At 40.0% G+C, this 16,230-nt stretch overlaps 1 protein-coding gene across 4 annotated transcripts in view; it reads left to right on the top strand.

Moving 5' to 3' along the window:
* Nucleotides 1-16,230, top strand: part of MOCOS (molybdenum cofactor sulfurase) — a 232,946-nt gene that overhangs the window by 63,443 nt on the left and 153,273 nt on the right. For all 4 annotated transcript variants that reach the window (XM_061589658.1, XM_061589656.1, XM_061589657.1 and 1 more), the window contains exon 4: nucleotides 1,463-2,101. In XM_061589658.1, the coding sequence (XP_061445642.1) occupies nucleotides 1,463-2,101 (639 nt within the window). The remainder of the gene's footprint in view (nucleotides 1-1,462; nucleotides 2,102-16,230) is intronic.

Below are 16,230 nucleotides of genomic sequence, written 5' to 3'. Positions count from 1 at the left end.
ACAAAAAAATCCAGCTATTACCCGTATCTGTCTCCATCCTTAGGCAAAACTCACAGGTTACTTGGTAGGTGGAAATCAGAAGTAAACTTGTTTTTAATATACTAACAAAACATTTTTAGAGCTACCTACTAAGAAAGGCATTTTTGTAGTAACAAAGCTGGATATTAAATTTAGGTGATGTGATAGGTAAAAAAGCCAATAGTCATTTTTGTTACATATGTAATAAACTCCCACAACTCAAGAAAAAAAAGACAGACATGCAGCAGTTGGTGTTCTTAATATGGCGCTGGTGTCATAAGGGATGTTACACCTGCTTCCCTGCTGTCTGTAGAGCTGCTCTCCACAGGGCAGAGGCCCTGCTGGGGTGGCTGGCTAGAAACCCAGTACATGATTATTTCCCTTTCAGGCTCTGAAGAAGTAGGAAGAAAAAATAATAAATTGTGCAGCTCTTTCCTGGGTGCTTATTTTGTTCTGTGCTACAAAAACACACCATTAAATTTGAGCATTTAATTTTGAATGTTTGCTGTCCAGTATTTCTATATACACCACTTATTTATCTTCGTAATAGTGGCTCACTGTTTTAAGGATAGTGGTGTGATATGTTATTGAACAAGGCATAGCAGGCATGGAAGAGAGTTACACTTCAAGTACATATTTTAGTGGAAATAAAAATTTCCACTGAAACGAACCTCCTTGTTTCAGTCACTTCTTAAAGTATATCTGTTTTTTTTCAAAGCAAGTGGCTTGATTCCCCCTCATCAGCTTGTGAAATGGCACATATGGTCTCTCTCATATAACTTCCACACAGCAATATGCTCTGTTCTCTGTGTGCATGTGCTCAACAATATTGCAGTTTGTCGATACAGTATATCAGGTCTAAATTAACTTAAAGCTTGATGCTAGATTTATATTTTCAGAACAAAACAATTTTCTTCCTCCTCTGTCTTGTCTTTTTATGACTAAGTCAATGTTATGTGTTCCTGGGTATTATTTAAAGGATGTCAGATCATATATGTTACCCAGTCACCTCAAACTCCTGTGCTATTTTTTCTCATCCAATTTGGAGGCTTGTCTAGCAATCTTGGGATAAGAATGTCTTTGTTCTTAATTGTTGTGCAGTGAGGTGGCCTGTAGTCTAGTCTATACACTCTGGCACATTCTCCAGCATTTGATCAGGCTACCCATTTAGGTCAATGAGCTATTTTGTTGTTGTTGTTGCACAGTCACCTCAGGTCAAACAAGTTTTGCAGATTAGAAGTGTATTGAAAATCTAAACTTTTAGGGGAAGAAGAAATGAGTGTATTCCCCACAGGCAATGATGGCCCTATTATGCAACCTTCACATCTTGTAAAAACTACTCCTTCATGCATCTGACATAGTAAGGACACAGAAGGCAAGAATAAATATCTGGGAAAGAAAAATACCTTTTTTGTTATACTATATTTTTTTCTCTTTTTTGCAGGATATTACAGCACTTCAATACCTCTGTAGAAGACTACACCGTCATTTTCACTTCAGGCAGTACAGCTGCACTCAAACTTGTTGCAGAGGCTTTCCCCTGGATGCCTGAAACACTAGAGGATCCTGGCAGCCGGTTTTGCTACCTCACAGATAGCCACACATCTGTGGTGGGCATGAGAGGGATCACTGACAGAATGAATGTCTTGTCTATTCCTGTGAAACCAAAGGATATGTTGTCAGGGGCAGATGACATGGTGACTGAAGAGAAGAGCTGCAGAACATCTCACCTTTTCTGTTACCCTGCTCAGAGCAATTTTTCAGGGACTAGATATCCCCTTGCATGGATAGAAGAGATAAAATCTGGGAAGCTCCATCCTGTCAAGGTCCAAGGGAAATGGAATGTACTCTTGGATGCAGCATCTTATGTCAGCACCTCTCTGTTAGACTTAAGCGTTCATCAAGCAGACTTTGTCCCCCTGTCATTCTATAAAATGTTTGGATTCCCCACTGGATTAGGTGCCCTGCTGGTAAAAAATGAAGTTGCTTCTTGCTTGAGGAAAATTTATTTTGGAGGGGGAACTGCAGCTGCCTACCTTGCAGGAGAGGATTTCTTTTCACCGAAACAAATAGTGGCTGAAAGGTAAAACTTTAATAACTGCTCACCTATTATATAAGTTCTTAGTCACAGTGATTACTCAGTTTAGATACAATGCACTCAATTCTCAAAATCATAGTACAGGGAATGAGGAATGTGCTCCTCTCCCTTTCCCTCATGAATGGATTCCTTCATCCATTTCCTGGTGCATAATCGCAATCTGCCATGGCATAATAATGAGGCATGCTGCAGCTAGTGTTAATCAGGAATCACCTCCAAACCATGGTTTGAAAGTGGGCTTGCAAAGAGTGATTAGGAGGCAAGCCTGGTTAGCATTAACTATGTTTTGCTCAGTTTAGACATCATGGCAAACTATGACTACACAAAGCAGGAATGGGAGAATGAATGGAGAAAGAATAATGTAACATCTGCACCGAGGCACTAACTGAACAACACAAGCCTTGTGCCTTGATGTTGGGGATTGTTCTATATGAAGTGCTGTTTGAAATGATACGATTAAAAGGTGGTGATATAGCTTTACATCAGGAGCTATGTTTCAGAAAAGGTCAATGAACTGAAAATTGCACTGAAAAAAATCCCAAATCCATACCAGCTAAATCCCAAAAGTCCATGATTACAGGTTCTATTTAGACATCCGCATTCTAGCTTACATAAATTTGCTGGTAGAGGCAAGTTAAGATGTGCAATATCAAGCATGTGTCATTTGAGATATTCCCCCTCCCCCATCTCCTAGCACTTAAATTACTCAACATCCTTACTGTGTTTTCTTAATTTGCTAAGAGCTATAACTGCAGGGCACTCTTCCTTCTGTGGCATTGCATTTAACTAATGAGCTCTGAAAGAGCAGTTAGCAAATCTGAATACAGTTGTGTGTTTCCTCTCTCCCAGTGTTACCTGCTTTAATCAGTGCTCTGGTTCAGTTCTACATAATCAGGGCTCATACTAAACTTGTTACTGAAGATCAGAAAAAACAGATTTCAGTTAGAAATATTGTGGTGCAGGATTCTGATGGCCATTCTGAATTTTCTCATATTTATTTTCTTTAAATAAATGTGCTTCCAGTGTGTTTATGTATTTTCAAGATATTTCAACTAGGGGTGATCCAAAGTCTAGCCCAGCTGAGCTATTAGAGGTTTTGGGGATGGCTGTGGCACACATTTGGGTGAGGGGTAGTTCTAGTAAGTTTAGGCCCACCGGTCCAAAAAGGTTGGTGACCCCTGTCTTAGAGTAATAGAATGTGGGGCAGCCACTATTTTTTCCATACAGTGTCCCTGGAAACAATGCTATGTCTTCATGTAGTGTCATTTCCAGGGACATTTGGAAATGCATGTTGGCAGCTTGGCTTCCTAACTACTTCAAGTGGCTCTGACCTTTTAAGGATGCTTTAAAAATAGAAGAAAAATGTATAAAAAGCCCTCAGACCAGTTTATTTAACTGTAAATTCACTAAGCATCCTTTCACCTGAAAGTGAAACTTACTGAAAGGAAAGGGGAGAGCTTTGCCAAAATCTGGCAGATGCTGTATAAACGTAGCTGTATAACTTGAAGTTTGTCTTTAAGCCCAGCCATCTGCTAGCTCTTTGTTTAAGCAACTGATTCCACTACTTTTTTATAAAATAGTATTGCATTCCTCCATAAGAGGAAAAGGTCAGGGCATATGCACAGCAGCTTTGTAGCAAATAAGGTTTTGCTCCCTTGATATGTCAGACATATATGCCTAGCAAAGCATTGCACAGGAGAATCTGGTGACAATTAATACTGTTTGGTGGTTGATGCCTCCTTGGTGGGATAGCAGAAGGCTCTGGAATGCCATGGAAGGTATAGATACAAACTGAAAGGTCAGAGGGGACATTGACACAAATTACCAACTACATAACATGTTCTGGTAGAATCTTTCTACCTCATAATATTGTGAGGATAAAATAAGCAGCCTATAAATGTTACTCTGGACTCCTTGGATGATGGTCAGGATACAAATTTGACTATAGCTAGAAATTAACATCTTAAAATGGAATTTGCCGTAAGGAACAATCCTTAGGTGAACTTAAAATAAGTATGTTTATTATTGAGGTGTTAATTCCTAGTTGCTTCCTGTGTCTTCACTCCATCAGTCTAGGGGACTGATTATCACTGTGCTTTGTTTGTTTAAATCTGCTGAGAGTAAAGGTGGTTCTTAGTTTCTTGTAGCATTATTCTGCCTCTCCAGAGGCAAAAGGACCATGTTTTGGTGCCAATTTTAATTGCTAGATACTTCTGAAAACATAGGATGTTTACAACTTACAAGTTGTATGTAAGAGCTCTAACTGCCATAGAACAATTCCAGAAATGGCAGTTTGAGTGGTATGGAAACATGTCTTTTGAGATCCCAAAACATACAGGTGAGGGGATGTTAAGTGTGCTTGGATCCCATTGACCAGGGGCTTGCGATGCAAGAAATTAACTAATTGAAAGTGAGAAGACTTTAAGTGAGGAAGAATTGATGTGCTCCTGTGAGAGTTACTGCTCTGGAAGCACCACTTTCAGTCTGCTTCCTCTGGAGTTGGGCAATTCTGTGCCTTGCATTGGAAGCTATTGCCTCATTAGTGGCACACGATGCAGAGACTCAGCAGACTTGCTTGCTCAGAAGAGGCTCCTTGTTGATCTCTGCCTAATTCAGTGTTCTGGGCTTGCCTGTTTTGCATTCTGTACATGGGGCAGCATTTTCCCCTATAGAATGTCCATGTGAGGAATGGCATGCCATTACATATAGCTCCTCAGAGGGGCATTTCCAGCCACATCTCAATCTGCATAGTAGGGCTGCACTTTATAGTACTTTCAAGCTGCTGGAAAACCCTGTTTGTTTTTTAAAAAAAGAATTGTAGAAGTTTAAAAGGCGCAGTCTTTTGACCACCTTGTGGGGTTTGGCATGGGTGTGGATTGCAAAGAAAGCCATGTTCTGATCTGGAAATCACTTGGGGGGCTGTGGATCAGGTGACTTTGATTGGGAATGCAGGCAACCCCCCCCCTTCCTCCAGTGTCTCTAGAGCTGAAAGGGTCATATGCTACAACACTGCTCCAGCACTTGCACATAACTGCCCATTGTCTTCTGGGTACAATTCAAGGTGCTGGTTTTCGACTCTTAAAGCTCTTAGTCCCTTGAGTCCTTCATGTCTCAGAGCCTACTTTCTTGCCTTAGTAGACAAACAAACCCAAGTTCTTCTATGAAGGCCAGAATCACAGTACTGGTGAGTGGTGACATTAAGACAAAAACTGCAATCCTGTGCTTAGATATTCATACTCAGTCCCATTGAGTTCAGTAGATCTATAAAGGGAGCACAGAATTACAGTCGGGATTGCCTTTGAATTCCAAAGCCCATCCAAAATATATGCAAGAATTTGGACTTCTTACCTGCTGTTAGGGAGGATGTATGGAAAGGGATAATGAGATCCAGTGCCTGTTCTGTTTGGTTCCATGCCTCTGGAAGCTTTTCCCCAAGGAAGGCCTGCTAGTTCTAAACAGGAAGATCTTAACATCTCTGGTAGGGTAAGAGAGAGGGAATGTTGTTACAATGCAATGGCATGTTTACTTTTAAACTTTTCTGTGTTAGAATTGTTCTTTTATGTATTTATTGAAATTGTGATTAAATTTCTCTAATTGGGCTGATTATAGGGATTTTTTCATGTGAGGGAGGAAGATTGACCTTCCCCACTCCACCCACAGGATGTGCCCATCCTTCCAGACATGCATACATAGCAATAACATTTGAATAGGGTGCAGGCACATAAAATCCATAACATGTAGGCCTGAAAATCATGGCTCTCATACAGTCCATGAAACTACACTGAGTTTTGGGCCTATGCACATTGGATTTTTTGTCTGTTCAAACATTACTCCCACACATGGATGTCGGGAAGGGCAGGTATCCCTGTCAGGTTGGGCAGAAAAGCACGATGCTGCTACCCTGCACATGTAGAGGGAAAATTTGGAGAAAGTGTCATTCTCAGTGTCTGACCTTGTGCCATTTATTTACTAACTTGGCAACAGAGAAAGTTACTGTACACCCTCAACTTGTATTGTGAGCTTGTGTTTGAATCTCACTGATTAGAGGTGCATTGCATGAGATGGTGGTCTGTGTTAGCAATAAAAAAATGCTTTAACAGGATGTTTGTAGCCCCCTGACTTCATTGACGGTATTCAGAAACACCACTTGATGATATTGGAGGTTTGTAAAATGTAACTTTGTGGGTTATATGAAAATCCTAGAATTTTTATCCAGGGTTATAAGCAGTACCCTTGACTTTTGTCACTCAACCTAATTTGAGGTTTTCCTCACACTTTTAAAATGGGGGCACTTGGTTCAAATTGCCCACACAAGCCTAATTAAATTGACAGTAGAGTATGGTACATTGTTTCACTGGCAGTAAAATAGAATTGACTGAGAAATTACCCCTCTGTGCTGGTGCTTTACAGATATGAACTAATTAATTGTTAGCCTTGTTACTTGTGGCACAAGTGTTACCAGTGTAACACAGTTAGAGATGTTATGCATAGAATTTTAACTGACCTATTTTTTATTTTTCCTCACTGAACTGTTCATGCAACGGTCTTCAGCTTGGCATTGTATCCTACGAATGATGTAAGTAGAATTTTTTAGGTTTGGTGTCAGAATGACCTACCGCTGTAGTACAGGAGTAAATATTTAATATATGCTCAGCGTAAGATAACAAAGTACATGTCAAATGTGGATGCAGTGACCTTTGGTTCATGACATGGACAATGCTTGTTCAGGGTAAAGATCTGTAGACCTTAGATCTCCACCGTAAACCTCCTGTACTAAACTTCTTTGGCGCATACGCACTGTTGTAAATATGTATAGTCCTGTTCTTAAGAATTGGTATATGTGTATGATGGATCTGTATTTTCTGAAGAAACTTCAGCTTTATGTTTGGTGTGTAAATGTGAAAGAATAACTGGATGAATGTGTGGAAGCTGGAAGAGCTCTTAGAATGCAATTTCATTTTTTTCACAATCTAATCTTCAGTGCATCCATGTGAAGGTTGCTGTGGATCATGTCCTTCCAACTGAAATAGGACCCCTAGGAAATGGATCCATGTGTACATTGAAATGAATATGGCAGTCTGAACAGAGGAGCTCCTTGTGTGTATTTGAGCAGTTTGGGGACTCTGAATCAGGGTAATGGACTGTACATTTAATTTGCAGATAAGATATTTATTAATTGTTTACGAGCAAACTTTTCTCCTATACTCCAAAAAGAATTATTGTTAAAGGGAATATGTCATATGGATTGTTTTTCTTACCAACCGTGGTAAAGTTTTCAACAAAGCAACTAAAATTTAAAATCCTTGTGGTATAAGGTATATGACGTTCCTTTCCTTCAAATGAATTTTCCCCAGATGCATGAAAAGACACAAGGAATAGTATATTTCTGGGATTTAATTTTTAATGGCTTTTGAATCGAGACCTCCATTCATATGGCTTGTATTGAAATATATTTGAAGCTGTTATAAATGTAAATGTACTGCCTTCAAGTCGATTTCGACTTATGGCGACCCTATGAATAGGGTTTTCATGAGGCTGAGAGGCAGTGACTGGCCCAAAATCACCCAGTGAGCTTCATGGCTATGTGGGGATTTGAACCCTGGTCTTCCAGGTCATAGTCCAACACCTTAACCACTACACCACACTGGCTCTCTGAAGCTGTTATAGCATATTTAATAAATTACATTCTAAATAAGATGTAGAGGCATGAACTAGTTAATATGGAAGGTGGTGGTCTAAAGATATCACGTAACTACTTTATAAGTTTATGTTAATATGACTTTAAGGAGCAGAGTATGTTGCTAAACTAAATAATTGTAGAAACTTGCCTTAAAAGAATCTATTTACTATGAAATATAGGGCAAAAATCACCAGAGAAAAAAATCACACTTTTTATTGTACTGCAGAGTTCTCAGAGGCAAGACTAATTCCAACACAGGCAATTTTGATCAGGAAATTGAAAAGATGCCATTTCTCCCTTCTAGCTGGTATGAAAAGCCTGTTTAGAGAGCATCATGCTACTCAAAACGTTTCTGACTAATCTTGTTTCCCTCCCTCACTTAAAAATTGGTTAGAGAAATTGGTTAGACTTTGAATATGGATATGAAGTATTATTGAAATAGCTAGGAGGGTATTTTGTTATACTAATAGCTGCCCTCTTGCATTTGGGAGGAAAACTGAAAAAAGAATTGTTCCCAAAATTTGCAATGTGCCATGAGCATTGCATTATATCTCTCATTATAATGGGGCAGAAGGAAAAGAGCCAGCGTGCAAATCCCTGTTCAGCCTATGAAGTTCACTAAGTTGCCATGGATAATGTCCCGAGATTGCATTTATTTACTGCATTTAAGTACCACCTTTGTGCCAAGTTTTTAAGTACTAAAACAAATATAGTTTTTCTTGGGCGGACTGACCTCGTTGGATAGATTTCTTCATTTCTGCCTTCCCTATCAGAGAACAGTGGTCTTAAATAGACTCAGAGAAGATGCTCTCTCATAGTTCTCTCAAGGCTAATTGATAGCCCCTAGAACTGTGCTGAAGTTTACAAATTCAATCGATAGTTAAAGAGTAGTATGCAATAATCAAGTGATGCATGATTATATTTTTGTTAAAATTTCACCACACTGGAAATATTTTTCATGTCTGAATCTGATGCATATGTTCTGATACTTTATTTTATAACGTATTTTAAATATAACATTTATTTCATCAAAATAAATTCTTTATTTTGTTTGTGATTTGGGTTTGAATGGACATTGGACTGTGGTTGTAATGTTATATTGATTTCATTTTTTTTCTTTTGTGTTGTGAACCGCTTTGAGTGCATTTGTGCGGAAAAGCGGCATACTAACTGAATAAATAATAATGATGAATATGAGTCAGTGTCAGGAAGACAGCAAACTTGATCAGACACTTCCAAAGGATGACCCCACCAACCGAAGGACATATGTGCCTAAATTGACCCTGTGTTAACGATAGTGTAAAATCCTCCGTGGCGCAGAGTGGTAAGCGGCAGTAACGCAGCCGAAGCTATGCGCACGGCCAGCGTTCGATTCCAACGGAAGGAGGAAGTCGAATCTCCGGTAAAAGGGGTCGAGGTCCACTCAGCCTTCCATCCATCTGTGGTCGGTGAAATGAGTACCTGGCATACCGGGGAAGGAACTGGCAATCCCACCCCATCTATACGGTCTGCCTAGTAAACGTCGCAAGACGTCACCCTAAGAGTCGGAAACGACTCACGCTACAAGTGCAGGGACACCTTTACCTTTTAATGATAGTGATTGGGAAAAGGGAAAGAAAAAAAATGAAGCTCACTTTAATTGGGATTGCACTGGAAAATACTGTCCCTCTTCTCATCTGGTTTCAACTATTTGAAAATTTATTTTTCATTTCATCCTTTAGCTTTCTCTGCATGTTTAAATTAGTTAATTTCCATATTTCACTAAACAATGACGTTGATTTAAGCACTTTCTACTGGGTTTTGGAAACTTCTTGTACTTTGAGCCTGAGGCTGCTTTTCTGTGAAATAATCTGCATATAGTTAGCTTTCAAGATGTTCAGCAGGACCTCTTAAGAAGACTTAGTTGCTGAGTAACTGTCACACAGAAGTGGGTCTTAGTATTATTGCTGCAAATTACATTTCAGGCAGTATGACAAATAGCATCATAATAACTTTGACTCACTTGTCATTAATTATTACTGAAATGCAATCGCAGCTGGGATTTTGCATAGTAATTATAACCTGTAAAGGCAAATATTAATATGTACAGGGCAAACATACATTTATAAACTTAGGCAATATAGCAAGGATCTGCATGGCTTGAAAAATTCTAGTAGGCTGACTGAGGTTAAGATAGCAAAATATCTGGAACAGTTTCAAATGTTCATTTTACAAATTGTACAGCGTTGAATGCAAGATATTCTTTAATCCAGATGCCAATACTCAGTGATGAAAGTAGTCAGGTGAGGACAGGTAAAGAGTACTGATAAAATATTCAATCTCTGTAGTTGCCACATCATGTAAGTATGTTTAAGGAGATTCACTGGCTACCAATTTGTTTCCAAGTTAAATTTGGTACTAATATTGTCCTTTACAGCCCTGCATGGTCTGTAGTACATTAGACAGAGTGCCTATTGCAGAGGTAGGGAACTTTTTTCAGCCTGAGGGCTACATTGTCTCATGGGCAACATTCCAAGGGCCACAAGCCAGTGGTTTGCGGGACCTGAGGCTAATTCCCTTCCTCTGAGTGCTGTGTGTGTGCACATGTGTGTGAGCTGCATTCCACAGGGAGGCGATATAGTGAGTGGTTGGCAGCAGTGAGTGGCTGCTTTGCAGGCAGTGGAGGCGCACACCCCAAGCAGTGTATGGGTCAGCTGGGACCAGCAATTCCTTTCAAAATCAGTGGTACATGCTATGGTAACCTCGCGTCTGGACTACTGCAATGCGCTTTACGTAGGGCTACCTTTGAAGACGATTCGGAAGCTACAGCTAGTGCAAAATGCGGCGGCCAGACTGCTAACAAGAACTAAGCGGTCTGAGCATATAACACCTGTGCTAGCCCGTTTGCACTGGCTTCCAATATGCTTCCGGGCCAGATTCAAAGTGTTGGTACTTACCTATAAAGCCTTATACGGCGCGGGACCACGATATCTGTCGGAACGCCTCTCCCGATATGAACCGGCCCGTATACTACGGTCTACTACGAAGGCCCTCCTCCGGGTTCTGACTCATAGGGAAGCCTGGAGAGTGGTGACAAGATCTAGGGCCTTCTCAGTGGTGGCCCCCGAACTATGGAATGGTCTTCCCGAGGAGGTGCGCCTGGCGCCGACACTATCATCTTTTCGGCGCCAGGTTAAAACCTTTCTCTTCTCTGAGGCATTTTAATCCCTGTTAATTCTAAATTATTATATTTTGATTTTAGACTGTACAGTTTTGTGTACAGTTTTGTGTTATTTTTATTGTATTTTTAATGTTTACCGCCCAGAGAGCTGTTGCTAGTCGGGCGGTATATAAGCTTAATTAATTAAATAAATAAATAAATAAATAAAATATCAATATTTCCTTTCATTCATAGATACTTATTTCCTTTCATTTATCAATATTTCTTTTCAAAATATCGATATTAATATTGATATTTTTGGGGAGAAAAAAATTGAACTGATGAAAGCAACAGATAGTAGACAAAGAATGAACTTAAATTGATAGTGACTTTCCAAGGAGCACCGGCCAACGGATCCCATCCCTAGTTGTGACCCCAAGTAAAACCCTAATGCACCAGTTTTATGGAGAGAATCTGGCAATCCTAAATTGGATATTCGGGTTTTGAAGAGTTCTCTTTCCACAGAAAGTTGTGAACTGAATTTTATTCATGCTTTAATTTCTTTTATTTACAAATTTCCTTGGCTGCAGTCCAGTACACATTTACACGTGCTACAAATCCCATTGAAATCAACCGGGCTTAAGAGGACGTAGCTTGTATAGGTCTATGGCCATTATGAGTAATAATACATATTCAGTTTGTACAATGAGTATTTTACATTATCTTCTTTGTGCACAATTTTTTTCCTGGCAGTTCATCTGTACGTTCTAAGATTAAGGCAGAGGGTGATGTATGCATAGCATAGCAGTGGAACTCCCTATTTTTATTAATTTTTGTTTTTGGAACGTTTGCATATCTAGCAAACAGTTTGCACATGCAAGACAGTTTCTCTACATAAAATCTTCCTGTTTCTTATAGGAGAGTGAGATCATCTTATTTAAGTATTTGAGCGGGAATAAATATCTCCACAAAATACATGCAAATCAAAAACAGATCAGACATGATGACTTAGCAGAGTGTGTTTTGCTGTTAACATCTTTGTATCTACTTGTTAGTAGTGTTGTCTCACACTTGGAGAAGCCAGACAGTAACACATCTTAGTTTTCTAAAAAAAGAGAGGGACAAATTATATCATCTACAGTCCTAAGTAAGGCTGAACTCATTTTCTCTCCTCATTTGGGGTAGGGCCTTCATAAAAGGGGGAAAATTCTGCTCTCTTTATAGTAGTGGGAAAAATTCCACAAAGTTTTCAGTGGAGGGGGGTGACTTACTGTGAGGTACAAGCGCCCCCCCGTCCACAGTGGGAACGAGATTCACCAGAATTTACCACTTCTCCATTTTCTGACAGGAGTGGGCCTTGGATCCCCCAAATGCTGAAAAAGCTGGACTGAGAGTATCAGCCCAAGTCTAGCCCTAAGGATGTTGTTTAAAATGAAATTTAGCCTTTTCTCATCATCACCAAATGTCCAGTCACAAAATATCTGAGTTCTGGGCATAGGACACTACCAGGTTTGAGTGATCAGAGTGAGTGTGTAGAAACAGTTTGGAAAATTTAGTTCAGGAACAGGGCAGGGCAAAATGCCTTGTTTTGTCTAAAAAGCCATAATTGAGATTTCTAATTTTCTGTTTAAAAACTGGTTGTCATGGAAGTCTGCATCTATCATCTTAGTTGCCTGCTCAATTCCAAATACATATTATATTTCAACTTAAATTCAGTTAGTTTGGCATTCCTGCTTGAATCTTGTAAACAAATGTTATAGCATTTTGAAATACAAAATTCTGAAGACTGCCATGAAGAAGGAGAGTGGCTAAAAACCAGAGCTTGCAAAAGTTACTTTTTTGAACTACAACTCCCATCAGCCCCAGCCAGCATGGCCATTGGATTGGGCTGATGGGAGTTGTAGTTCAAAAAAGTAACTTTTCCAAGCTCTGCTAAAAACTCCTAACTTAAAATCCTACGTCACCTACAAACCCAGTAGGAGGCTTTATATTATACTAAGTGAGCCACTAATTCTTTCCACCTCAGCCCTGTAAAATGGTGATCGTAATACTGGCCTCTCTTTACTTATAGGGTTGTTGTAAGGATTACTAAGATAACCTGTGTGACTGAACAGTCAAAAGTACCTGGAAATTGAATTGACTCTGGGAAGTAGTAGGGCTTCTGGCTGGGGTTGCAGAGACATCATTGCACCTCATGTACTTTTCTATTTAAACACTGCTCTCTTGTATTTCATTTATATATTCACTTTATTTATATATTTCAGTTATTGCTGAGTTTGTGTGTTTTCATCATTTCTCTGTTTTGATTTAAATAAATGTTTCTATTTTACTTTATTTTGGGTCTGACTCTGGTCCCTTTCTGGTTGCTATGTCTGATTCACTGGAGCAAGCTCAATAGAGCTAAATTTCAGAGGGCCTATTTTTAAACGAGGTACAGTAGGGCCCCACTCATACGGCAGGTTAGGTTCCAGACCCCCACCAAAAAGCGAAAACCGCCGAAAAGTGGATCAGCTGTAGCACAGGGGTCTGGAACCTAACCCACTTTTCGCACCAGAGGAGAAGATCAGATCTTCCCCTCCTCCAGCCTGATCAGCTGGAGTGTGGGAGTCTCACCACCCCCAAGGAGGAGAAGATCAGCTGTAGCGTCCTCCAATGCGATCAGCTCGAGCCAAGGAGTCTGATCGTGCCAGAAGTAGCATGCTACAGCTGATCTTTTCCTCCTCCGGCACGATCAGCCGAAGTGCGGGGAGCTCCAGCCCCCCCTCCAGCTGATTGCCCCGCTGGCATCGTATTAGTGGAATGCTGAAAAGCGGGGCACCGAGAAGAGGGGCCCTACTGTATACAAATTGTCTGGCCTGGTGTAAGACAGCTTCCTATGTTCCTTTAAAGGAGCATTTGGAGTCTTCAAAGAGCAGGTGGGAACCACCCCTGTAACTGGTTTTTGTCTCCTCCCTCTGCGTACAAGGTAAGTTTGAGAATGGGAGAGGATAGCGTATTGTTTGTTGAACCTTGATTATTTAGATTCAAACTCATGTATGTTTTGGTAACTTTATTATATTAACAGGTTCTATGGCCCTTTGATGGGGGGTATATGACACAGTATGTAAAGGGTTGGCTGACACTTTTATTAATGCTCCCCCATCCATTTGGAGTATTTTGGTGGTCCTTAGTCAACTAATGGCAAAGCCCTTTGAGCCTTTGCCTACCTTTGACTTCACTTTGAAGGTTGCTTTCCTCATTGCTATTAGCTAAGAGAGCTAATGAACTTCGAGCACTGTGCTCAGACTACTCAGACATAGCTCTACGTAAGGATAAGATAGTGTTTCAGTTGGATGTTTCCTTTTCACCTAAGATGGTACCTGTGTTTCACCTCAGTTAGAGATGGACAGATCAGTTTTGCATGTGTTTATTCATAAGTTCATTCAATCCAATTTCAGATTTTTTCATTCATAAGCCCATTCTTTTGTTATTCTTTAAAAATCCAGACAAAAATATGTATTTACTAAGGGCTCTGCTCCTGCTTGTGCTGCTTGCTATTCCTGCCTACCGTTCACCCTTCACCAAATTCCCCCACCCCCCAAAAACCAGGGGTGATGAACCTTTTTTTATGGTTCCTACCTCACAGGCCAACCTTGACCTGTGAGTTGCACTGTCCACCTGTCAAAATCCCAAAAGCAGAGATTGAAAGGGCAAGTGTGGGAAGGGTTGCAGAGCCAGCCCTGCACAGATCCTTTCAACCTTTTGCAATCCTTCCCCTGGCTCTCCTTTTCACCCCTGATGTTAGAGGCAAAGAAAAAAGGGAGGAAGAATTGGAAGCCCTTCCTGATCCTCCCCCACTTTTCCTTAGCCCCCCCCCATGTCAACCTGAGTAGCAGAGGGGAAGGAGGAAAGAAGTTGTGGATGGCTCACCTGGGCCTAGAGATGTAAAATTTCTGGAAATTTTGAAGCCATGGAAAAAGACCATTTTCCCTTTTTTTCCCTAGAAAAAATGGAAATTTTCAGAAAAATTGAAAAAAGGCAATATTAGCACGTTTTACAGATTGAAAGTCACTTTGTTACTTCAGGAACATCAAATGTAATTATGTACAAGTTGGTTGGGCATAAGATTATATTTGGTATATTAAAAGTACGTTTTATTCAAACAATTATTACAAATTGAATTTACTTTTTAAATTTGTTACTTTTTTTGTAACAAATGGATCTACAAGATCCTGAACTGCAAGGAACACCTGAACTATAATAGGAACCTCTTTCATTTTGCCAGTTTATGAGGAGCAGGCAAAAAACAATTTAAAAAAAACACAGAAGAAACCATCAACATTAATAACAAAGAAAATTATGTATGTCTCCGCTAGTCTTCCACAGTGTCAAGCAGACATAAAACATCCATTCCCATAAAAAGAACTGAGAAAAAAAGGGGGGGGCAAGATTCAATGAAACATTTTATTCATCATGCTAAAATAAAACATTACATAATCCATTTTTTCAATTTTTTCAATTTTCAGGGGGAAAAAACAAAAAAGGCGTTGGAAAAAAACCATTTTTTTCTGAATTTTTCCAGTTTTTTTTCTGGGTCTTCACATCTCTACCTGGGCCACCCATCTGCCTCAGTCTCTCTCCTCTGCTTCTTCCCTCCTCACCCTTCAATGCTTCTGCAATGGCCCAGCAGCTCTCAGAAATTTGTCATGCTGTAGTTCACCGCGCCATCTGTCAGAGACCAAGTGAACTGCAGCGTAATGACAGTCTTACACAAATACAGATATAGGAAGAGATTTGAAATTTAAATACGTATTTCACCACCAAATATGTATTTAACATGTATTTAATCTCAATGTACACATTTTAAAACTTATTTTATCCTAAAATACACTGTTTAAAACCTTATTTTGGGATTTTCTTTGAGCTGAGAACTGTACCACAAATGTGTGGAATCTTCCCATGCATGTATTAGTCTGAGCAGTGCTTTTCTTTGGTTAAAAAAAAAAGGAGGTACCGGTACTCATATCTTGATAAAAGTATTGAGAGTGCTAACACAAAATGGTTGACATGTGTAGCAAAAAAGAGTTAACATACCAGTGAGTAATGTCACAAAATGTTATGTCCCAGGACGGGGCGGGGGAGGGCTTGCAGGAGGAGGACTCTGACTTTGAGGACTTGGGCATGGGGTTGAGGGAGGAAGAATCTCAGCGCACCCAAATGCCAACTCCTCCCATAGAAGCGCAGGGAGAGCTTTGAGAGGTTGCATTTGAGGACACGCCACTTTCTCCTGCACCCATGGAGCCATCTGATCCACTT

The sequence above is a fragment of the Rhineura floridana genome, chromosome 11 (genome assembly GCF_030035675.1).
Source record: "Rhineura floridana isolate rRhiFlo1 chromosome 11, rRhiFlo1.hap2, whole genome shotgun sequence".
Classification (NCBI taxonomy): Eukaryota; Metazoa; Chordata; class Lepidosauria; order Squamata; family Rhineuridae; genus Rhineura; species Rhineura floridana.
The sequence above is the reverse complement of the archived record's forward strand: the minus strand, read 5'-3'. Positions and strand labels throughout refer to the sequence as shown.